Source organism: Lygodium microphyllum, chromosome 9 (assembly GCF_053477565.2).
Source record: "Lygodium microphyllum isolate KBCC chromosome 9, Lygodium_microphyllum_v1.1.10, whole genome shotgun sequence".
In the NCBI taxonomy this organism is placed as follows: domain Eukaryota; kingdom Viridiplantae; phylum Streptophyta; class Polypodiopsida; order Schizaeales; family Lygodiaceae; genus Lygodium; species Lygodium microphyllum.
In genome coordinates, this window is record NC_141143.1 from 81,774,224 (window position 1) to 81,798,235 (window position 24,012).

Sequence of the window (24,012 nt, forward strand, 5' to 3'; positions counted from 1 at the left end):
CCGATTAAGCATGAAAGGGATAAATCGCATATTGCATTATTGAACATCTTTTTTGAAATAATTCTTAAAGAAAGTTGCTAGAAACCGTAGGAAATTGCTAGGGTTGCATGAAGAAGATTTAACTCTAGGAAAGTGGCCTAAAAACTTAAATCAACGAAAGAATGTGTAAGTTCCACATACGACAAATTCATTCGAAAATGAAAGTGGTAAAGGCTGCAAGTTTTAGCATGAATCTTATTTAATGATTAATTGGAATTAGGCTATAATCTAACCTATGCTTGATCTTAAATCGAAAAGTTAGAGTTTGAAAATAAACTTATGCGTAGACAATGAGTCATGTGATTATGGAAATGATAGTGTAATTACCTTCAAAAATAGACAAGTTGGCTTAAACCTAAACACCTAAAAACCGCAAAGGGACTCATTTAGGAAGAGTTAATTTAATTCCGAAGAACTAACTAGGATTTAACACGTGACCTAGTCGCTCATATTGCCAAGGCTAAAATTCCTATATCCTAAAGACTTGCCCACATTCACGGAATGTAGAGACATTGGAACATACTTGAGAAGTGATCTAGGGTTTTTCCCTAGGAATCTCTCGCTAAAAAAAGATGGAACTTGGAACCCTAGTTCTGACAATGTCAGCCTAATGTAATCATGAACAGATTATTTCATGACTCCATTCGAAGGGTAAATAGTCCCATAGCTTGATGCGACACTTGTGTGACAAGTAGTAGAGTCGCACAATCTTGTGAATTGATCACAAGAAAATGGCCAAATTCCTCAGAATGAGGTTGGCAGACTCTTATGCAAGTTATCTTGCAAGAGGATGAAAAATCGTCCTAATATAGTATCTTTCTTGGGTAAAAATAATTGCTTGAAAGCAAGAGACCAACCAATAAATTGGAATAACATATGAACTTAAGATATTGACCAAGTCGGGTTAATAGGGTATGGCCCTAACCCAAGATATAGGGGATCTTGCCAAGTCGCAAGTAATCCCTGATCGAGTGCTGGATGCATTTGGAAAGAAGGATTCACTCCTTAGCAGTTGGCCAACAATAACGACCAATGGAAATGATTGTGCTTCTTACAGATTTAAGAGCACTGTTTTGCTTTGTTTGATCAATGAATTAAAGGATAAATGGATATCTAAATGCTTCAGGTTGAAGGCCTGAAGGAAGAGGCAGCTTCAGTTACCCCCGACTGCCTGCCTGACCCTAACCAAGGGGGTTCTTAACTGTGCTGGGAAGGTGGACCGAACCCGCCACGAGAGGTCTCTCCGTTAAGCGCTACTTGGAGCAGGAGGATGCTTGGGTGCCAGGGGGGCTCTGGTCGTAAATCCCTCACCTTCCTGGCCCTTCACAAGAGGCTAACGTGACTCGGGATTGGATCTCAAGGCTGGCATACTAGTCTACGGGCGGAATCTTGGATTAGTAATCCCTCCGCATTGGTGGATAGCCTTCCGGCGGATTATGGATAAGCCTACATGCTAGATTTTATGAATTTCAAGATAAATATGATAACCTCTTAAAAAGGAACTTGTTTGACATTGCTTTTCTATATCAAGTGCTATGATTACGTGAAGGAACCAGTGCCTAATGGGCTAATTAAGGAAGCTGATTGATACATGTCTAACAAAATGTGCTAGGTAATTAAATAACTAAAACAACCTGAGGAAAGTGTGGTGGAAGTGGTCATAGGTTCATCCTAAGAATGGGTGGTCTCGGTTGGCTGGGAACTTTTCTCAAATCACGATGGACAGCAGGAAGGTCATTCAAAGGATTTGAACATCAAGAGCATTGACCTAGAGTCTAAGTTATAAATGATCCCGATTTACGCTGTTTTAGGGTAACGGAATGGGAGTATGCTTTATGGCAGAGAGGTTGAGATTCACATCCCTCTCGTTTCCCATTCTCCTTGAACCAAGTGCAGCGTGTATCCACTTCGGACCTGGCGTTTCTGCGTAAAGTAGTTCGCTCGGGTTCGATGCTAGTTGCCGTCAGGAAATGACCAATAGGAAAAACCCTAATTTAGGTCAGTCCTAAGTGGAAACGGCCGGAATACTTCCGATACGTGGTAGACACAGAAAGTCCTAGATCGCAAACCCCGTAACATTCCATGGGAGTGCCGGGCAGAGCTTTCTAGATATCCTCTCCGATGGACTGCTAAGACATGTCCTGAAGATAACAGGTGGACACGTTACACTATCAATAGTGGACTTGTCTACTATAGAATGAGCATGTATACCGGCAAGCCAGTCACTTAAACAAAAGATATTGTGGGAAGCTCATGATTCCCCTTTCTCAGGACATCCTGGCTATGCCAAGACTCTCAATGCAGTTAGGAAGAGCTACTATTGGGAGAGGCTTAAAGGTGACATGCTCAAATATGTCACTGAGTGTTTGTCTTGTCAATGCATCAAAGCCGAGCATGTCATAATGCCAGGCGAATTGCAACCACTTGACATTCCCCAAATGAAATGGAAATTCATCAGTATGGACTTTGTTGTTGTCTTATCCCAAGTTCAGGGGGGATACAACTCCATCATGGTTGTGGTTGACATGCTGACTAAGGTTGCACACCTTATTCCAGTAAAGACAAACTATAAAGCCTCAGACATTGCAAGATTGTTTATCAAGGAGATATTCAAGCTACATGGGCTACCAAGAAGAATCGTTACTGATCATGATTCTCTCTTCACATCACACTTTTGGAGAGCCATCTTTGAAGCCATTGGGACTCAACTCTGTTTTAGCACAGCTTACCATCCCCAAATGGATGGCCAAACAGAGTGAGTCAATCAAGTCATCAAGGATATGCTTAGGGCATAGTGTTGTCCTGAAAGTGCCTAGGACCTAATGCTTATAGACTGCAACTCCCTGAGAACCTAAGGCTCATAATGTATTCCATATCAGCCTATTGAAGAAGCATGTACCTAATCCTAACCATTTACTTGATGACCAACAATTTGTAATGCCCCCTCCATGGCGTCCAGCAGGGATGCTTATTCATCCCTCTTTCCCTCCCTCTCCCCCAGCACAGCAGTGGGCTGGGGGAAGGAGGGAATAATTAAAAAAATTTCACCACAGTCTAGGACACCACTAAGCCATAAACGCTGCCGTTGAAGGGGAGAGGAGAGAGTCGCAGTTGCCACAGCGCCGCCACCAGTGGGGATTGCCCTGCCGCCATCAAACCACCTCCTGAGTGCCTATAGCTAGTGTGAGGTCCGTTTTAGGTCTCGACAAGTGGTGTGTTTGCCGAGAGCTACCTACAAGTGGAAATTTCTGAATATTGGTTGTATAAGGAACCTGTTAGTCGTATTCTATAATCAAAAGCTGCCTTGAAGTAGTGCATGTTAAAATTGATTGATTACAATCATGGTAATTAGCATGATGACCAATACAAGGAATCCTCCTAACCCAAAAGATACTTTGTCCATTCTAAATGGTCTAGTGGGATCTTTGGCTAGGTATGTGACCAATTACTTTATTCTTTGCCATGAAAGTGACACCATGCTCGAGTTTGGGTCCTTATGGGGAAGTACCCATAGACTAATCTTGAGTAATAATCCATGGGATGAGTTAGAGGAAAGACTAGGGAGCAAATGTGAGACTAGGAAGGCACACTCATATATGATCCTCAATAATGCTAAGTTTTTAGGGAAAAAGACTATAATGCCATTGGTTGGAGTAATACATGCCTACAAGCGAGATATACATCCGATGCTAGGGTCTCATGTAGTTGGGTGTACCGAAGCACAACTTTGCAAACTCGTAAAGAATTGGATGATATCTATATATGTAGAAAACCCTTGTCGGAGAGGAAGGTTCTACTGGGACCTATCTTCGTTTTTAGGGAAACGATAACAAATGAGGAAAGAATTATTAAATAATCACCAGTAGGTGATGGGGTAGTCTCTGTATTGCATAGCATAGGCCTTCCTAGACCACTTTATGAGTTGGAAGAAAGAGACGACAAGGATAGTATTAACCTTCCTAAACCAATAAAGGTGGAAATAGAAGAGGCCAGAAACCTTAAAAGGCTAGAACTAGGTCATGATGAATATGAAGATTTTAATGACACAGTACTGATCTCGAAGGAGAGGGCTAAATGCCCTCCTCCTTATAGGGATATCCCAATGTTTCATGGATTGGTAAATGAGGATCCCGTGTTTCCCTTAAAAAAATATGGCCTAACTTGCCTTACAAGTGGGATCATTATTAGATGAATACAAAAAGAAAGTGCCTATGACCGAGGTCAGACAACAGCCTTACCCTTTTGTTAAAGAATACATAAGAGCCTTTGATGATATTCTCAAGCTTTGGCCAAGAAGAGCCATTATGTTTCTAAGTGATGTGCTATGAGTGGTCTAGTGTTGATTATGCAACTCCAAGTGAGAATGCGAGATCCTAAGTCATTAAATGAGGCCAAGATGCACAAAATTGACTATAAGCAGTATATTCCAAGATGTTGAAAAAACTTTTCGAGTTTCCCTCATTCAGTGCAAGTGTATACAAATATCCAACCAATTCTGCAATGAGAAAATTAACTTGCTAATAGCAAGACAACTTGCTACTTGGTAGCCAAAATCTCCAAGTAGGAAGTGGTAATGCTATGAGCAGGGATAAGAAGCCTCTTGGTGGTGAAAAGACTTAAAGCAAAGCAAGTCCCATTATGGCTTGCAACACTTCCATGAGAGGTAGCTGTGGAAGCACTAGTGATACAACCATTGGGCCCACAAGCGTGGATAAGCATGCTATGAGTGGTTCTAGTTGTACTCCTAGTAAGGCTCTTGAAAGACCTTTCCAATTTATGGATAAATCATGCTTTTGAGTATATGCTATTCCTTTTAGTAAGAGCATGGTTCCTATGGCTACAGTTGCAGAGTGGACAAACACTACAAGGATACAGAGGCATAGCGATGGTGCTTTCCAAAGCAAAATAGTGGCGACGCTATTTGTATCACTATCAGCATCGGAAAATGTGACGCTAATAGTGACACAAATAGTGAAACAACTAGCAACGGTGTTGAGACGAAAAAATGTGGGCCGAAACCCGAGCGCGTTATTTTGCGTAACAAAACGAAAGAGAGTGAAAGAGGGAGCGAAAGGGAGAGCGAACTCCATCTTCCATTTGAGAGGGAGACGGAGAGAAAGAGGGAGAAGGAAAGCTTCTCACCGCCGCCGTCGCTATTCGCGAAGAAGAGGAGGGAGTGTACGAAGGGCGAAGAGGAGCCACAATCGCGAAGAGGAACCACGGAATCCATCCTCGGGTCTTTATAGTGAGTGCGTTGTTCCTTCTTGCTTTGTTTTTGTTTTTTCTCTTTTTCTTTTACTTGTTTTTGTTGAAAGTCATGTGTATTGAGAGAAGGAGAGGAAATGAGAGAGGAAGAGGAAGAGAGAAAAGAAAAGAAGGAATGAGAGAGAGAGGAAGAAAACATTAAACATAATAGGGAAAGAGAGAAAGAGAGGGAGAGGGAGAGGGAGAGGGAGGGAGAGAGAGGAGGGAGAGGTTGTTGTTATTGTTGTTGTTGTTTCATTTCTTCTTTTCTTTTTTTATTGTTTGTTGTTGTTGTGGTAGTCGTAGTAGTAGTAGGAGTAGGGGTAGTGGTAGTGGTAGTTGTTGTTTAATTTCTTATTTTCTTGTTTGTTGTTTTTGTGGTTGTCGTGGTAGTGGTAGTGGTAGTGGTAGTGCTAGTGCTAGTGGTAGTGCTAGTGCTAGTGGTAGCTCTAGCGGTAGCGATAGTGGTAGTTATTGTTTGATTTCTTATTTTTTAATTTGTTATTATTGTGGTAGTGATAGTAGTAGTAGTGGTAGTGGTAGTGATAGTAGTAGTTGTTATTTAATTTCTTATCTTCTAGTTTGTTGTTGTTGTGGTAGTTGTAGTCGTGGTCGTAGTCGTCATAGTTGTGATTGTAGTAGTAGTACTAGTAGTAGTAATAATAGTTTTCTTGTTTGTTGTCATTGTAGCAGTAGTAGTTTTTTTAATTTTCTTATTTATTGTTGTTTAGTTTTCTTGTTTGTTGTTGTTGTTATTGTTGTTGTTGTTGTTGTAGTAGTTTTTTCTTCTTCTTTTGTTTGTTTTTATTGTAGTAGTAGTAGTAGTAGTTGCTATTGTTGTTGTTGTTGTTGTTATTGTTGTTGTTGTTTTTTCTTCTTTTCTTGTTTATTGTAGTGGTAGTGGTTTGTTATTGTGGTAGTCGTAGTCGTAGTCATAGTCCTTGTAGTTGTGGTTGTAGTAGAAGTAGTAGTAGTAGTGGTTTTCTTGTTTGTTGTTGTTATTGTTGTTGTTGTTTTTTTTTTATTTCTTTTCTTGTTTATTGTTGTTTAGTTTTCTTGTTTGTTATTGTTGTAGTAGTGGTAGTAGTAGTAGTTTTTTCTTCTTTTCTTGTTTGTTGTTGTTGTTGTTGATTTTTCTTCTATTCTTGTTTATTGTAGTGGTAGTGGTAGTGGTAGTGGTAGTGGTAGTGGTAGTGGTAGAGAGAGATATATATTATGGTAGTCATAGTCCTGATCGTAGTCATCGTAGTCGTGATTGTAGTAGTAGTAATAGTAGTTTTCTTATTTGTTGTTGTTGTAATAGTAGTAGTTTTTTTTCTTTTCTTGTTTATTGTTGTTTAGTTTTCTTGTTTTTTGTAGTAGTAGTAGTAGTAGTTTTTTCTTCTTTTCTTGTTTGTTGTTATTATAGTAGTAGTAATTGTTGTTGTTTTTTTTTTCTTCTTTTCTTGTTTATTATAGTAGTAGTGGTAGTGGTAGTGGTAGTGATAATGGTTTGTCGTAGTCGTAGTCGTAGTCGTAGTCGTAGTCGTAGTCATAGTCGTAGTCGTAGTCGTGGTTGTAGTAGTAGTAGTGGTTTTCTTGTTTGTTGTTGTTATTGTTGTTGTAGTAATAGTTTTTTTTGTTTTCTTATTTATTGTTGTTTAGTTTTCTTCTTTATTGTTGTTGTTGTAGTAGTGGTAGTAGTTTTTTCTTCTTTTCTTATTTATTGTAGTGGTAGTGGTAGTGGTAGTGGTAGTGGTAGTGGTAGTGGTAGTGGTAGAGAGAGATATATATTATGGTAGTCATAGTCCTGATCGTAGTCATCTTAGTCGTGATTGTAGTAGTAGTAATAGTAGTTTTCTTATTTGTTGTTGTTGTAATAGTAGTAGTTTTTTTTCTTTTCTTGTTTATTGTTGTTTAGTTTTCTTGTTTTTTGTAGTAGTAGTAGTAGTAGTTTTTTCTTCTTTTCTTGTTTGTTGTTATTATAGTAGTAGTAATTGTTGTTGTTTTTTTTTCTTCTTTTCTTGTTTATTATAGTAGTAGTGGTAGTGGTAGTGGTAGTGATAATGGTTTGTCGTAGTCGTAGTCGTAGTCGTAGTCGTAGTCATAGTCGTAGTCGTAGTCGTGGTTGTAGTAGTAGTAGTGGTTTTCTTGTTTGTTGTTGTTATTGTTGTTGTAGTAATAGTTTTTTTTGTTTTCTTATTTATTGTTGTTTAGTTTTCTTCTTTATTGTTGTTGTTGTAGTAGTGGTAGTAGTTTTTTCTTCTTTTCTTATTTATTGTAGTGGTAGTGGTAGTGGTAGTGGTAGTGGTAGTGGTAGTGGTAGTGGTAGTGGTAGAGAGAGATATATATTATGGTAGTCATAGTCCTGATCGTAGTCATCGTAGTCGTGATTGTAGTAGTAGTAATAGTAGTTTTCTTATTTGTTGTTGTTGTAATAGTAGTAGTTTTTTTTCTTTTCTTGTTTATTGTTGTTTAGTTTTCTTGTTTTTTGTAGTAGTAGTAGTAGTAGTTTTTTCTTCTTTTCTTGTTTGTTGTTATTATAGTAGTAGTAATTGTTGTTGTTTTTTTTTTCTTCTTTTCTTGTTTATTATAGTAGTAGTGGTAGTGGTAGTGGTAGTGATAATGGTTTGTCGTAGTCGTAGTCGTAGTCGTAGTCGTAGTCATAGTCGTAGTCGTAGTCGTGGTTGTAGTAGTAGTAGTGGTTTTCTTGTTTGTTGTTGTTATTGTTGTTGTAGTAATAGTTTTTTTTGTTTTCTTATTTATTGTTGTTTAGTTTTCTTCTTTATTGTTGTTGTTGTAGTAGTGGTAGTAGTTTTTTCTTCTTTTCTTATTTATTGTAGTGGTAGTGGTAGTGGTAGTGGTAGAGAGAGAGAGATGTTTTGTTAAAGGAAATTGGTAGTAGAGAGAGAAATATTTTGTTAAAGGAAATGAGAGAGGGGGAGGAAGAGAAAAACAAAGAAGGAATGAGAGAGAGCGAATAAACATACAGCATAATAAAGAAAGAGAAAGAGAGAGAGAGATGGAAGGAGAGGAGAGAATGAATGGATAAAATACAAAGAGAGAGTGGTGACAAGGTCCAGTGCAAAACCACAAGACAGGAAACACTCCGACATATGTTAATTTGTGGGTAGGTGGAGACTTTACATACGTTAATTTTTGTTGAGTTACAAGAGAAGAAATCCCTTCTCAAACAATTTAAGAAAGAAAAAAAGAATGATAACAAAAACAAATTGTTTGTTGTAACGTAGACAAAATGGAAAACGATGAAGGTCGTGATGTTCAAGATCACAAGGCATATCTTAATGAGCGTGTCCCATGTCCTTGCTCTCAATGTAAGCTGGCAATTAGACGAAAACTTCAATTGTCTATAGAACACGTACGACGCTTTGGCGAGTTTCAATCTAAGATCATTGATCACACGATCTTATATTTTGAGAAAATGATAAGAAAAGTTTATATCAATCATGCATTGCTCAATAGTGATGTTATGAGCAAATGGGTGACACTATATAATGAAGCAAGGGCAAGAAGAAAAAGCGAAAGACAAGAATTTCGCACTAGATATGGACGTAATGTCTCATTTCGAGATCATCTAAATGCGCTCCCACGTCATATTGACATAGATTGGTTACATGAGGAAATGGAGAGAATGGAAAAAGAGGAGGAAATTAATATATCTCAAGAAGAGTGGGAATACGTACAAGGTTGCTTATCAAAGGTGAGACATACTATCAATTAATTTGTTTCTATAAGTTTTATCTTATATAAATAATTGACGTGTTTGATCTTTTATCTTTTACTACTAGTGCACATTATTCAATGCACTTTGGTGTGAGGGTAAACATCTTCGAACTCAACGTATAGATGAAAAGAGAAATACCCAAGATTGTGGTGTCCTTGCTCACTTCGAGGCTGCCAATGGTACCATGGAAGGTTATTGTGGCTTGATCTAAGATGTTCTGAAGCTTGACTTCAGACGATTCTTTCTATATGTACTGGATGTGAAGTGGTTTAAAGAAGTGGTAACAAATGGTGAGCATTGCACAATCAGACGTCATCCAAGTGATTTTGTAATCATTGACTTTACAAAATTTCACCAAAACAAGAATGACACATTAGTACTACCTCAACAATGTGAGCAGGTATATATATAAAGGCTAATTTTTTTATATGTATACATGTGATACATATACACAATATAATAAGTACTTAAGTTTTTTGTTTTTGTTTTTCAAATACAGGTTGTGTATGATCCAATGGTAAACAATAACCGATGGTGGTATGTCATCCCTATATCTAATCATTCAAAACCAATATATGGTAATATTACCGACATGGAGATAGCAGATGACAATCCAACAATTAATGATGATGTGCACGATGACACCATAATGGATGATATGCGTGATATAGTACAAGATGAACCTCGCGAGGATGTTCAAGGAAACGCAGAAGAAGACAATAATGTGATTGTCGATGATATTGATGAAGTTATTGAGCAATATAGCAACACATTTGATAGTGGGATAGACTTATCTGTTTTGTTACCTCTTGGTAACATAGACCTAGAAGTAGATAGTTTAGCAAGGGCTGATCTCATTGAAGATGAGATGGATCATTCACTATAACATACTTAATTTGCTTATTGATTCAATATGTATTCCTAATTCTATGCTTTTTATCATGCGCACACGTGCATACTCAAGAATCAATAGTCAATTTTAAAGCAAGCATTGAATTTTCCATAATAAAAAGGAAGTATCTTTTATCATCTTTAAGTACATAGAAAAATTACGAGTTACATATTGCAATGCTTGCTACTAATTGTAAGGTTTTTGTTGCTTGCCGCTAATTACTTATATCAGGCTTGTCAACTGGAGAAAATGTCATTCATTAGAGAGCAATGAAAAAGTAATTATTAACTCCATTTTTTTAATTCAATGATTCAATGTGTATTCTTAATTCTATAGTTTTTATCATGCGCACATGTGCATGCTCAAGAATCAATTTCAAGTGGTTAAATAATTATTAACTTTGGTTTTTCAATTATGTGAATTGCTAATTTTAGGTGGTTAAATAATTGTGCGTCTGCTGGTGCGTCTATTTGTGTAGATATATAGATGCAGAATTCGCGTCTATTTACACACAAATTTACACGCATTTATAGACGCTCTGATAGACGCGCCCGACTTTGGGCGTCTAACGTGCGCGTCTATGCCTCGTTTCTGTTGTAGTGAATTACGAGATACATATTGCAATGCTTGCTACTAATTGTAAGGTTTCTGTCACTTGCCGCTAATTACTTATATCAGGCTTGTCAACTGGAGAAACTGCCATTCATTAGAGAGCAATGAAAAAGTAATTATTAACTCTATTTTTTTAATTCAATGATTCAATGTGTATTCTTAATTCTATGGTTTCTATCATGCGCACACGTGCATGCTCAAGAATCAATTTCAGTTGGTTAAATAATTATTAACTTTGGTTTTTTAATTATGTGAATTGCAATTTTAGGTGGTTAAATAATTGTGCGTCTGCTGGCGCATCTATATTGGCGTCTATTTACGGGGTATATAGACACAAAATTCACGTATATTTACACGCACATTTACACGCACTTATAGACGCAATGATAGACGCGCCCGACTTTGCGCGTCTAACATGCACGTCTATGCCTTGTTTTTGTTGTAGTGTTTAGCTCATGACACTGAAGACAAGATTCGAGGAAGAGACAAGCGTCCAAAACAATTTCAAGCAAATGGTAACTATGGTTCTAAGTAATTCAATTCAAATTTTAGAAGATTCAATCAAAGTTGATTTCCTTCATCATCTTTCCATAAGTCTTGGACAAAACCAACTCTTTTGCCATCAAATATCAATCAAAACCCTAAGCCATCTTCACAGCCAAATCCTAATACTCCTAAACTTCCTACCATTGCAAACAATGTATCTAAAGCCAAACCTATAGTGTGTTACAAATGCCATCAACCTAGACATCTAGCAGCCAATTGCCAATCGAAGAAGCTACCTGTCCATATCAACTATCTTGGAGCAATGGAAGATGAAGAACATGAGGAAATGTCTGACCTTACGGAAGATGAGGACGACATTACTACTCCTTCAGATACTTTACCAGGTATGCCAACTCCACATTCTTTGTTGACAATGAAATGTTTAGTGCATGGAAAAGAAAAGATTATTTTGCATGATGATAGTAGTACATATGATTTTATTTCTGAAAAGTTAGTGAAAGAATTGAAATTACAAACTGTTCCTGCGCATTATCGCATTAAAGCAGTATTCTTAGGCACAAGGTATAATGGAACACAAGAGGTGCATGATTTAGAAATTCAAATTGGTGAATACACTGAAAGAAGAAATTTTCTAGTTGTACCATTACAGTCCAGTGATATTATCCTAGGTATGCCTTGGCGTCATCAGCATAATCCTGACATAGATTATTCCACACATTTAATTAAAATTCATTTTCAAGGAAAACACATTACACTGTATGGTATGCACGCATCCAATAATTTTCCAGTGCTTACTCATACTCAAGCTAAACGTGCATTACACAAAAGTAGTAAATCTTATCTAATTTGGGTGAATGAACTTCAAGCTAAATAAAAACATATGCACCCTAGGCATAAAGACTTCCTTGCACAATTTAAAGATTGTTTTGCTGAAGATCTACCACCTGGACTACCTCCTTCACGTCTTGAAGACCACAAAATAGATTTAATTCCTGGTACACAACCACCTTGTAAAGCACCATATAGGCATAACTAGATAGAACAGAAAGAAATTCAAAATCAAGTTGAGGAATTATCAAACAGAGGATTAATTAGACCTAGTAGTTCTCCATTTGGTGCCCCTATCTTGTTGGTAAAGAAGAAGAATAATACTTATCGTATGTGCATTGATTATCATGCCCTAAATAAGATTACTGTAAAGAATAGATATCCAATTCCTAGGGTAGATGATCTTATGGATAAGTTACAAGGTTCTGCCATATTTAGTAAAATAGATCTTAAATCTGGTTATCATTAGATAAGATTAGATAAATCTAATATATTTAAGACTGCATTTAGAACACAATTTGGTCATTATGAATTTCTAGTGATGCCTTTTGGATTGACTAACGCACCTGCTACATTTAGTAGAATGATAAATCGCATATTTTTGAAATATCAGCATTGTGTTATAGTATTCTTTGATGATATCTTGGTATTCATTAAAAATGAGAAAGAGCATTATAAACATCTATCTTTGGTTTTTAAGTTGTTGAAAGATAATCAATTGTTTGCTAATCCGAAAAAGAGTGAGTTCTTTCAAACAGAAATTGAATATCTAGGTTATATTGTGTCATCAGAAGGTATTAAGGTTGACCCTAAGAAGATAGAAGCAATATTAAACAGGCCTATACCCAATAATGTGCATGAATTATGTTCTTTTCTAGGTCTTGCTAGTTTTTATAGGAAGTTTATGCGAAATTTTTCATTACTTGCTTTGCCTTTGACTAAACTTTTAAAGAAATGTATTGTTTATCAATGGTCTGATAATCAATATAAACCTTTTGATTTATTGAAACATGCATTAACCCATGCTCCTGTATTACAACTACCTGAATTTAATAGACCTTTCTTTTTAGTAGTTACTGATGCTAGCAGATCTGGAATAGGAGCCGTACTTAAGCAGGATAATCATCCCATAGCCTATTCTAGCTGTAATTTGAAACCATCCGAACTTAAATATTTCACATATGATAAAGAATTGTTAGATGTTGTACAAGCTTTAATATAATGGAAACATTATTTAATGGGTTCTGAGTTTATGATTGAGATTGACCAACAAAGTATTAGACATCTCCTTAGTCAACCCTAAATATCTGACCGACATATCAAATGGGCAGCTTTTATTCAGAGTTTTCATCCCCTAATTCAATATCAACCAGGTAAATAAAATGTAGTAGTTGATGCTTTAAGTAGAAGACCTGCCATTCATAATATCTTTGTCATATCATTTGATTATCTAACCCCTATGAAAGATACTTATCATCAGGACATTACTTTTCATGCTGATTGGAATAAATTAGTTGCAAATAACTGGATTCCTATTGATTCACTATCTTATAATGATGGATTCATGTTTTATGAAAAGAGATTATGTGTTATAGTTCCATTTAGATCTTTTATTTTGAATGAGATTCATTGTCCTCCATATCAAGGTCATAGAGGTATCATATCTACTTTACGTACATTGACTGAAGATTTTTATTGGCCACATATGGACATTGATATATCTAACTTTGTTTCTGAATGTTTGGTTTGTCAAAGGGTTAAGAGACATCATGGTAAATAGTATGGTTTACTTATGCCTTTATCTATTCCATCAAGACCATGGGAACATATTTCTATGGACTTTATTACTGGTTTACCTAACACTAAAGCTAACCATGATATGATTTGGACTGTTGTAGATAGGTTTAGTAAACAAGCATATTTCATTCCATGCAAGAAAACTTTAACAGCATCTCAGGCAACACAATTGTTTTTGAAAACTGTTTTCACTAATCATAGATTACCAAAAGTTATTATTTCTGACCGTGATTCTAGATTTTGTAATAACTTTTGGATTACATTGTTTGCTAACCTAGGAACAAAGATTGATTTCTCATATGCATTTCATCCTGAAACTAATTGTCAAACAGAAGCCACTAATAGTACTATTTTAGATCTTTTACATGCTTACACTATTTCTAAACCACAGACATGGGACACACATTTGCATTTACTGCAGTTTGCATATACCAATACACCACACACAGCTACAAAGAAAGCACCGTTTGAGGTGATTTATAGTTATAGATTGTCTACACCTGTTGCATCTTTATCAAATAAAGTTCAGAGTGCTGATGATATTGCTAACATGCACGCTACTATTTTTAATGAGGTTAAAGACATGATTGCCAAAGCCCAGCAATCATATACAAAACAAGCCAATAAGAAAAGACAGGCCATGAATTTCAAAGTTGATGACTATGTTTGGTTGAGAATAGAAAAACGTAGATTACAAAGTGTAGATAAACACCCAGTTGTGAAATTAGCACCTAGAATCTATGGACCATTCAAGATCATTCACAAAATCAATGACAATGCATTTAAGTTAGAACTACCACCACACTGGAAATTTCACAACACCTTTCACATTAGTTTATTACGACCCTTTAGAGGCCAATTACATGTACACCCTATTTATGAAAACCCACCTTTGCTAGATGAAGAGACTGAAATACTTGAACCTGAAGCTATCATAGATACTGACTTTATGACCACTAGAACTGGCCTTAGATATTCTAGATATTTGGTCAAGTTTAGAAACCATCCTGTTGAAGAAGCCCAATGGATGCACGCTAGAGACTTAAATGCTTTCCCCCACTCTGCTAGCTCCACATTGAGCTAATAGCAATTGAGGACAATTGCTATCCCACCCCGGGGGTATGATACCAGGAGATATATTTCACGGTGGATTTCGTGCCACGGTGGATTCCGTCAGGTTTTACGGTGGATTCCGTAAACTTTGTTGACTGGGGCTCATACACAAAGTGGATTCTTTGTGGAAGAAGTTGATGGGAACGCCTATCCTTTTTGGGCATTTCATTAATTTAGTGTATACATGGGTGATTCCATAGCGGGTGATTCCGCAAAATATATATTAAATTAATAAGCGTTTATGAGTTTAGAGTGCGCACTCGTGATAAATTAAGATTAGGATTGATATCTAACCAGTTGATTTATTTATGTAGCTAAAGACTGCCAGGTATTCACTTTTGTTGATTTAATTGTATTATTTTACTAATGATTGTGAATGCTTTAGTTGATGTATAGAGATAGTAGCAGTGGCGGAGGAAAGCATTGAAGGATAGCGTGTATTCGAGTTTTCACTTATATTTTGATGGGCGCATACCTTAGGCATGGCGCCTATATTTTGTTGCACCTATTTATTAAGGCGTTGGATATTTATTTATTATTTTGAATGCGCATGGGCGCATGATTATGATATTTGTATTTGGACATTGTATTGGGTATGCCTGACTCTTTGGGCGCCCGCCCATTAGCTTTATTTCTATTTTGTGCTAAAGCAAACTCAAAAGCCAAAAGCGTGCTATTTTGTAATTTGGGCTATTATTTGAACTTGAATATGATTAATACATAAAATACATGCTTTGTGGAGCGCTCACACAAGGCATGGGGGGAGATTGCACCCAATTGGTCTCTTGTTCATGTCGTGCATGCTTTCTACCTTGAGTTTTGTGCAAAAAGCAGAGTTCTTTTGTTCTCGGGGACCTTCCGGCGTTCACTATGCGAGCATACAGTATCCGATCTGTGCACCAGCAAAAGGCATAGCTTATTAGTAGGTCTACATAAAAACTCTTGGCCATGACCTAATTTGTGTGTCTGAACCTAAACTTTGGAGGTGCAATGATTATTTCTATTTCCATATTACATAAGGTTTTTCAACCTTAGCCTTCAAATAGGTATTACAATTTTAATCAAATTAAATGAAAGCAAAGAAAAAGTGCTTAGAGGAGCTAGTTGGAAAGAGTAGGCACAAGAAATTTAGGTGCCTCTTCTCCTCTCTTTCTTTCTCTCTTCTCCTCATGCCTTCTTGCAAAATTCTCTTCCTCTCTTGTGCTTTCTTGTATTTTCTTCTATCATGGAGGTTGAAAGTGATGAAGGGGGTGAAGATGATGGGTGTCTCAAGGATACCTAACTAATGAAGTTTCTTGTGGCAAGAGAGGCTATTGTGGCACATTCATGGTGATGGGTTGAGCCTAGGCATATACTTTGTTTCTTACAATCCCTGGTTTCGTCTCTTATGTGTGTCTGTGGGAGGATCGTTACTCCTTGGCCAATTATGCCTTTGTTGAAGATGTATTTGTCAACTGTGGTCCTGAGCAGTTTTTACAATTGCCTTCTGATATCAATCCAAGGTTATTATAGGGATTTCTTTGCTAACATATCTTGTTTTGGCCACTGATGGTTAATATGGGTTATGAGCCACATACCAATTGACCATATTCATATTCTTTCATAAATGCATAAGATCATTCAATGACATATTCATCAAACTCCCCTTCCCCACTTTGCTAGTAATTTGATGCAAGACCAAGAGGGCCATTTCTTTTACATTGCAATGTTATGTTTTGGTAAGCCAAGAGGGGCATGTTGTCTGTTTGGTGTAGGTGCATTTAATGGTTCTTTGCTTGTGCACTGTACTAGTTTAAAGGAGCACTTGGAGGGATCCAATTGCAGAGCAGAAGCTTTCTCCGGCTAGTTTACATGATACCATTCCTTTCCGTATTATTTTCCCTTAAGTAGAATGTCTTATGGATATTTTGTAATTTTTTTCTCTTTTTTTGGGGACCGATAGTCAAGGCATGAAGTCCCAAGATTAGGTTAGGTATGTCAAAGTAGGTTTGAGTAGTTGTCCAACTCTTGTAAAGACATTTTCACGAAGAAATCAATTCATTTGAAATTAAAGTTGTTTCTATTCTTCTCATATTTGTTGTGTATTCTCTCCTCCTTTCTTAGATACTATTCATTGTGCCATGTAAAATCTATATGGTATTAGAGCCTAGGGGAATCTGAGTGAAGAGTATGCGAGAGGCAAGCATTTCAATAACAAAGAGAAAAAATATTCTTTGTTGCATTAGCTAGAAACGTTGATGCATCATCCACAAATAAATTTTTTTGATAAATGTAAATACCAATTTTCTAACATCCAACCAACCTTCTTTGACCTTTATGGTCATATACAAGTGATAAAGGATATGATACAATAATGTGCAACCAAATTAGTGTGGGTGCTACAAACCATTCTCATGTGCTCATGTGTCATTACAAAAAAAAAAAGCAGATATGGCACCTTAGCTAATTAGTTTTGTTTCAAATTTCAAGTACATCTCAAAACACCACATTGGGGAATATAGGAAATTTTCATAAGTTTGGGATACGTGATCATATCTTTAGATTTGTCATAACTTGAACACTATAACTCCAAATCGAGCGCTCTATAGTTCAATAGATTCCATTTTTCAAGTGTTTTCCAATGATAGGTCACATCATATTGTTTTGAGAAACTTATGGGCATGCTATCGAAGTGCCACCTTTTAGTATTCAAAAAATGTAAATTGGGAGATTCCCAAACTCACTAATATTTTGTTAATCACATGCTTGAACAAAAAATTTATATTTCATTTTGCAGGTAGGAGATTAGAGTTACACAAAAAAAAGTACATTTCCTTTTGCAGGTAGGAGATTAGAGTTACACCAAATTCTTGGGCAATCTCCAACAACATAAAAAGACTTGAGATTTAAAACTTGTTAGAGAGGAATTAACCTTATCGTACTAAAGACCACATGAGACTATTGCTAAAAATCATATGAAAATAGGAATTTACATTCCTAAAAAAACTCTATGCACCACATAATTTATCCCCTTCATATTTATAAGTCAAGAATTCACTTGAATAGTGGCAATGCTCATAAAAAATCAATAATAGTAAGGAAGCATGATAAGTGATTAAGACATGGGAAGGCAATGGAAGAGGGCAATATTGAAGTTTGCACTCGTATACATACCTCATAAAAGAAGAGAGCAATGGAAGGACTTACAATATATAATCCATCATCCAAAGCCATTAAATTCTTTTAAATAATGATAGATATGTCTTAAAAGATAAGATTCCAGTCGTTTGGCATAAAAGCATCACTTTTGGCTTGTTTTGATGAAAGTCGGCCTTATTATCATAGCAGGGCTACCCGGGCCTATAAGTCTATATAAAGACTGCCAGAGGTTCGCACATCTATATAACAGGCTGCCACAGCTATGCGGTTCCGTTCAACGATAGAGATCAGATACTGTTAGCACGTACCAGGTACTCTGATAGTATTTATGATACCTTATGCTGGATTGTTCTAATGATGGCTAATTAATTTGAGGAGGGTGGGTTGCAGGATATCGAGAGGCCGGCGATATAAATCAATTCACCAGCAAGAGCGGTACCATGGCCCGTCCTTTGCGTTGTTTTACTCCAAATACGGTGCTGACGATAGTGATGATATGCGCCTGCCTTCTTTCAAGAGGACAAGAGATAGCCGCTACGCCGGCCATTCAGCTCGGAGGCCCAACCAACCTGCCAGTGAATGGAAGAGTGGAAGAGCTGGCAATGTTCGGGAAAAGACGGGTTCGCTTCATCCTAAGGCCGGTTCATTTCAAGAAAAAACTTGTTCAATTATATGTGGGCAGGAAGTACTTACCTGTAAAAAATAAAGGTGAAAAAGACTCGGACCGTTTAATTTGGATCATCCAAGGAGAATATCCTTCTCAATATTAAAATAGAAGGAGAATCTCCTTTTAGAATGATATAGAAAAGGATTTTAAATAATAAATATAACATATATATATATATTATATATATTATAATATTTTAAATTAAATCTTAAAAGTTAAGTCTTTTTAAAGCTTTAAAGTTTAACTTTAAAGGATGCATTGCAATTTGCCAAATGGCAGATGGACTCTGGAGTGACGATCTAGCCTTGAAGTTTGAATATTTTAGATTTAATTATAGCTTTAATTATAATTAATTCTTACTGCACTCGACTGGCAGCAACCAACTAACCACTATCAGTCTTCAGATGGGAGAGAGAGAGAGAGCTCTTGTAGACTTGTGATGATAAATCGTGAGCCTGCATGCAGTTTGTGAGTGTTGCATTCAAGCTTGAGACGTTGAGCCTTGTCTTCCTACTTATTCTTGAATCTTGAGTCGTGATTGTGCCTGGGCCTGTGGGATCCTGGAGGGATTCAGGAGAGAGAGAGAGAGAGAGAGAGAGAGAGAGAGCACTTAAGGCTCAGGCTTCAGTCGCTCAAGCCTCAAGGCTCAGAGCCTTAGCCTTTAGGCCCTTAAGGCTTAAGCGTTGTGGCGGCCCGTGGGCTTGGCATTGTGGCAGCTCTGTGTAGTGTGGGCGTGGCGCTGTGCCATGTGGGCGTGGAGGCTTCTAAGTGTGTGCCATCATCTGACATCCATGGCGTGAGCCTTGAGGCTTCTAAGTTCTAACAGTTAACTTCTAGAATCTAAGGCTTAAGCGTGGGCACTCGGCCGTGGCAGTGGGCTCTGTGGGGCCTGCCTGTGGGGGCGTGAGCCCTGAAGGGTGAGGCTTCGAGAATCGACAGTCTGCGTGGGGGCGTGAGAGAGAGAGAGAGAGAGGGCGTCTGGACTCTGCGTGGACTCTGAGAGGGCGTTTGGGGGCGTGAACGGTGAGACAGCGCTGCAGCTGCCAGCAGGATTCAACAGAGAGGCGTCTGGAGTCTCGACTCTGCCGTGGCCCATCAGGCCCTCAGGGCTGAGAGAGAGAGAGAGAGAGAGAGAGAGAGAGAGTCCGCGTGGGCCCTGGGCCCTGGGGGCGTGAGGCAGTGCTTCAACTGTGTTCAAGAATCAACAGGGAGTCGTCCGCCGTGGCCCGTCCTGCGTCAGGGTCTGAGAGAGAGAGAGAGAGAGAGAGAGAGAGAGAGAGAGAGAGAGAGAGAGAGAGGGCATCCTGCCATCCAGGCTCCAAAGTCCAGCGTCCGCCGTGGCCCGTGACCTGGGCAAGTTTCTACCCTGGGACCTGGGCGTGGGGGCATGAGGCAGCACTATTTTGCTTCAAACTTTCAAAGTTCACAACTTCACTGTTCAGTGTTCAGCAGACTCGCAGAGAGAAAGAAGACACATTGGCAGACTCGCAGAGAGAAAGAACTGTCGCAAGAAGATTTGGGCCCTGAAGATTGGCCGCGGGCCGCAAGCCCTGAAGGTAAGCACCATCTCGATTCTTTATAAGTTTATTGTTCAATTTTGATTTTGCTTTAAGTTTTAAAGTTTAAAGTTTAGTCTTTTAAGTTCTACTATTACCAATGTAATTTTTAATTAAGTATTGATATCACTCAATAAAGCAATAGCATGCATGCGATCTCTTTTCTTTTAAGAGTGGTTGGTGAAATGAAAGATTAGTAACAAATTCTTTTTGTTATATGTTTATTGATAAATTTGTGAAGGTTGAAGATAAAAAGAGACTAAAGATCTGAGGAGCTTGGTTTTCAAAGGAACAAAGGCATTATAAAAGGTAGCAAATTTCAAGTATTATTAGCAAAGAAGGTAAGATCGAAACTACTCTTTTTATTTTCAAGAAATGGCACCTAAATCAAGAGAAAAAAGACAAGGAAATCTTCTTTCATGGGTCGGGATTGAACATATAACTAAGCATCCTTCTAAAAAGGTAAAAGAAAACACTAATAATATTGTGGATTCATCTTCAATTAATGTATTGCCTTTGAATGAATCACTTGATAATATTTCACTTGAAGATAAGGCTGAACTTGAAAGAAAAAAAGAAGGACGTTTACTCTTTCAAGAGAATTGGCTTGACCAATTCAAATGGCTTGTTTATGATAGAGACGAAGTAAAAATGTATTGTAAGTATTGTTTAAAATATCCTCATCCACATAGTGCATATTCAAAAGGGGGATCAATAAATTTTAAAATTAGTAACTTAAAATCCCATGTTCGCACGACTTGTCATAAGTTTGCTATGGAAGCCATTTTGCTTGAAGGAAAAGATTGTATTGAAAAGAGTGTTAAAAAAATAAGGGAAGTCAAAGATGAGGCATTACTTTCATTATTTAGAATTGCATATTTAATTGCTAAACAAAATTTGCCATTTTCAGTTTTTCCTGAGATGATAAATTTGTTGCAAGATTGTCATGCACCATATACAACTAGTCTCTATAATGATGATAAGGCATGTGCTGAAATGATCTATTGCATGGCATCACATCTTATGAAAACCACAATAATGAAGGTTTCTGCTAGTCCATGGTTTGGTGTTTTAATTGATGAGTCCAATGATATCTCTTCACATGGACATATGGTTATTTATTTATCATATCTTGAGAGAGATTGCATTCCCAAGACAAGTTTCTATGGCATTATACGTGTGCATGATGGTACTGCAAAATCTTTGTTTGAAGCTATTATTAGTGAGCTAAAGAAATGTAAGCTAGACTTGTCTAGATTTGTTGCTTTTGGCTCCGATGGATGTTCCACAATGGTAGGAAAGGATAATGGTGTTCAGGCCTTATTGAAAAAACATGTTAATCCATTTCTAACTTCAATTCATTGTGTTGCACATCGTAGTGCCCTTGCAATATCAAGTGTAGCAAAAGAGATGCCTTATTGTAAAAAGCTAGAAAAGCTTATTAATGCCATAGCTTCTTATTTCAATGTTAGCACAAAGAGATTAGAAGGCTTGCAAGCTATGCAACAAGATTTGGCATGTCCCATTCTTCGACTTGAGCATACTTTTGATGTGAGATGGTTAAGTAGATATAGAGCCATTAGTAGAGTATGCAAGTCTTTAGATGCCATACTTGAGATCACAAAAAAAGAGGCATTGCATATTTATGAAGAATTGGTTGAATTTGAGTGTGTTTATTGCTTACATTTCTTAGCTGATATTTTAAGAGGTTTAACAACATTAAGCCAAATGTTTCAAAAGGACTTTGTAGATGTCACAACTATAGATAGTCTTGTGAAGAATGAAATTATATCCATAACACAATATTACATTGATTGTCCTCCTCCTGATATGAATGCATTAAGTGTTGGTATATATGGATATGATATCCTTCCAGACTATGGGCCTGAAAAAGGATATTTATATACATTAAGAGGTGCTTTGCATGGGAATAAGTTTTATGAGCATGATTTAAAACGTAAAATTAATGGAGAAGACTTTAATAGGGCCTTAGAATTTCAAGTTGCTTTTGCCAAGTCAGTGGTAAGTAACTTGAATTCTCGATTTGAAGATAATTCCATGCTTAATTGTTTAAAAATACTTGTGCCTACACAACATCCAATACAAGAGAAGGCCTTAAAAACCTATGGAATCCAAGAAATAGATAAACTAACTTCATTTTATGGTTTTCCCAAAAAGTTGAATATAGAGGAATTCCCTGCAATGATAGAAGTTGATGAGTTTAAGAAAGAATTTAGAAATTTTAAGCATCTAGCTTCTAGAGATTGGGTAAGATTCACATTACCAGAGGTAACTTCAGCACTTGCTTGCAACAATATGTGGAGGGATGCTTATCGTAATGTTCTTACTCTTTGTCAAGTAGCTCTTGTCCAATGTTCGAGCATTGCTATTTGTGAGAGAGGTTTTAGTGCTTGAACTGTGATAAAGAGTAAGCTACGTAATCGTTTGGAGATTAAGAGTTTAGATGCATTAATGAAAATCTTTATTGAAGGGCCTTCTAAATTCACTAATATGGAGTTCATTGAGAGTATGGACTTATGGACTGAAAAAACACATCGACATTTATACACAGCACAAGGAATTTGCTCATTGATTTTGCAATAACTTTGCATATTCAAAGGGGCAATTGATTTTTTATGGCCTATGATGATATTGAAGTCACTATGCATTATTTGCGCTTTTGTTATCTTAAATTTTTTATCTTTTTTCATTGACACAATTTCTTCTTTTTTCCTATATGTTTATTATATTTTTATAATGTAAAATTTGCTTTTTTTTTCTTTATGTTTAGTTCTTTATCTATGTTAAACTTATTTTTTCTATGTTCTCTTTCATGTTAGTTTTGTTTTCTCTTTTTGGTATCATGGTTGCTTCTTTCAATAAAATATGCTTGTTTTTTAAATCTTTTTTTTTAAATTTTGCTTGTATTTCATTTCTCTTTTATGTTTTTTTCCTTTTTTAAATAAAAAAATTAACTTATTTTCTTTTGGGTTTTTGTTTTATACTTTCTTTTATTTTTGTGCTTATGATGTATATACTTCTCTGAGGCCATAGCGTCTAGACCCATTAAGAGACATAAAAACCACCTCTATACATTTATTTTTTACTATTAAAAATGTAGATAAAAAATGTAAATTAAGTTTCTTAATGATAATAAAGGTTTTCATTTTTAAGGCATAAGAGAAGTAATTTAAAAAATTCCAAGAAAAACTTTGAAATAAAGATCCTTTCAAATAATAATAAAAAGGTGATTATCTTTTCATTATATATTTAAAAGGGAATTAGACCGGTTCAATTTGTAGGATAAAAGGATTTGGACCGGTTCAAGTTGAAATGGAAAAGTTTTGGATGGTTCAAATTTTCCGAAACTTCTTTAGGCTAAGACAAGAAGGATTTATGTCAGGTTCACAAAATTTTTTTTCCCGAACACTGAGAGCTGGCCCGTTATGCCATCCATCAATATAATGTGTTGCATCTTGGATTGCCGAAGGAGGTGCAGGTAGGTAAAGAACGCACGCACTAGCTAAATAAGAAATTAATGAGTTGGCGGGTTCATTCATCTGTCTAGCATACTTATTATAATCTAATGTATTGTCGTTGGTCATTTGCTTATACGACACGTCGACAATACTGCGGCTCAGAACTTTCGCAACGAGCCTTCTCTTGAATTGGTGAAGGTTGTCTCAGCAACACAGCAAGCTGTGCTTGGTTTTATGTATGTTCTGTGGTTTGAAGCTGCGCCTGTCGAAGGCCTTAATTTATTAGAGAAGCCAAGATTTGGATTCGCCCGCCCGTTCGGCGACCAGTTTGTGCCACTCTCTTTGGAAGGCTTTTACCAGTTTGAGATTTAACTGTGGCCGATGATGATGATCGTGCTGGCGATGTCTATGGTTAT

At 36.9% G+C, this 24,012-nt stretch overlaps 1 protein-coding gene across 1 annotated transcript; it reads left to right on the forward strand.

Moving 5' to 3' along the window:
- The first annotated feature begins 20,492 nt into the window (after positions 1–20,492).
- On the forward strand, positions 20,493–23,968 carry LOC148031238 (uncharacterized). The gene is made up of 3 exons (XM_087685557.1): positions 20,493–22,139; positions 22,296–22,406; positions 23,795–23,968. The coding sequence occupies exons 1-3, from the start codon at positions 20,493–20,495 to the stop codon at positions 23,966–23,968; spliced, it is 1,932 nt and encodes a 643-aa protein (XP_087541683.1).
- The last annotated feature ends 44 nt before the right edge of the window (positions 23,969–24,012 follow it).

What these genes read in the sequence shown, in the direction of transcription:
- LOC148031238 (XM_087685557.1), top strand. Translation starts at nt 20,493, where the DNA reads ATGGCACCTAAATCAAGAGAAAAAAGACAAGGAAATCTTCTTTCATGG. An exon ending in TTGCTTTTGCCAAGTCAGTG is followed by an intron (nt 22,140 to 22,295) that starts GTAAGTAACTTG and finishes TTTCCCAAAAAG; the next exon opens with TTGAATATAGAGGAATTCCC. An exon ending in TAAGATTCACATTACCAGAG is followed by an intron (nt 22,407 to 23,794) that starts GTAACTTCAGCA and finishes GAATTGGTGAAG; the next exon opens with GTTGTCTCAGCAACACAGCA.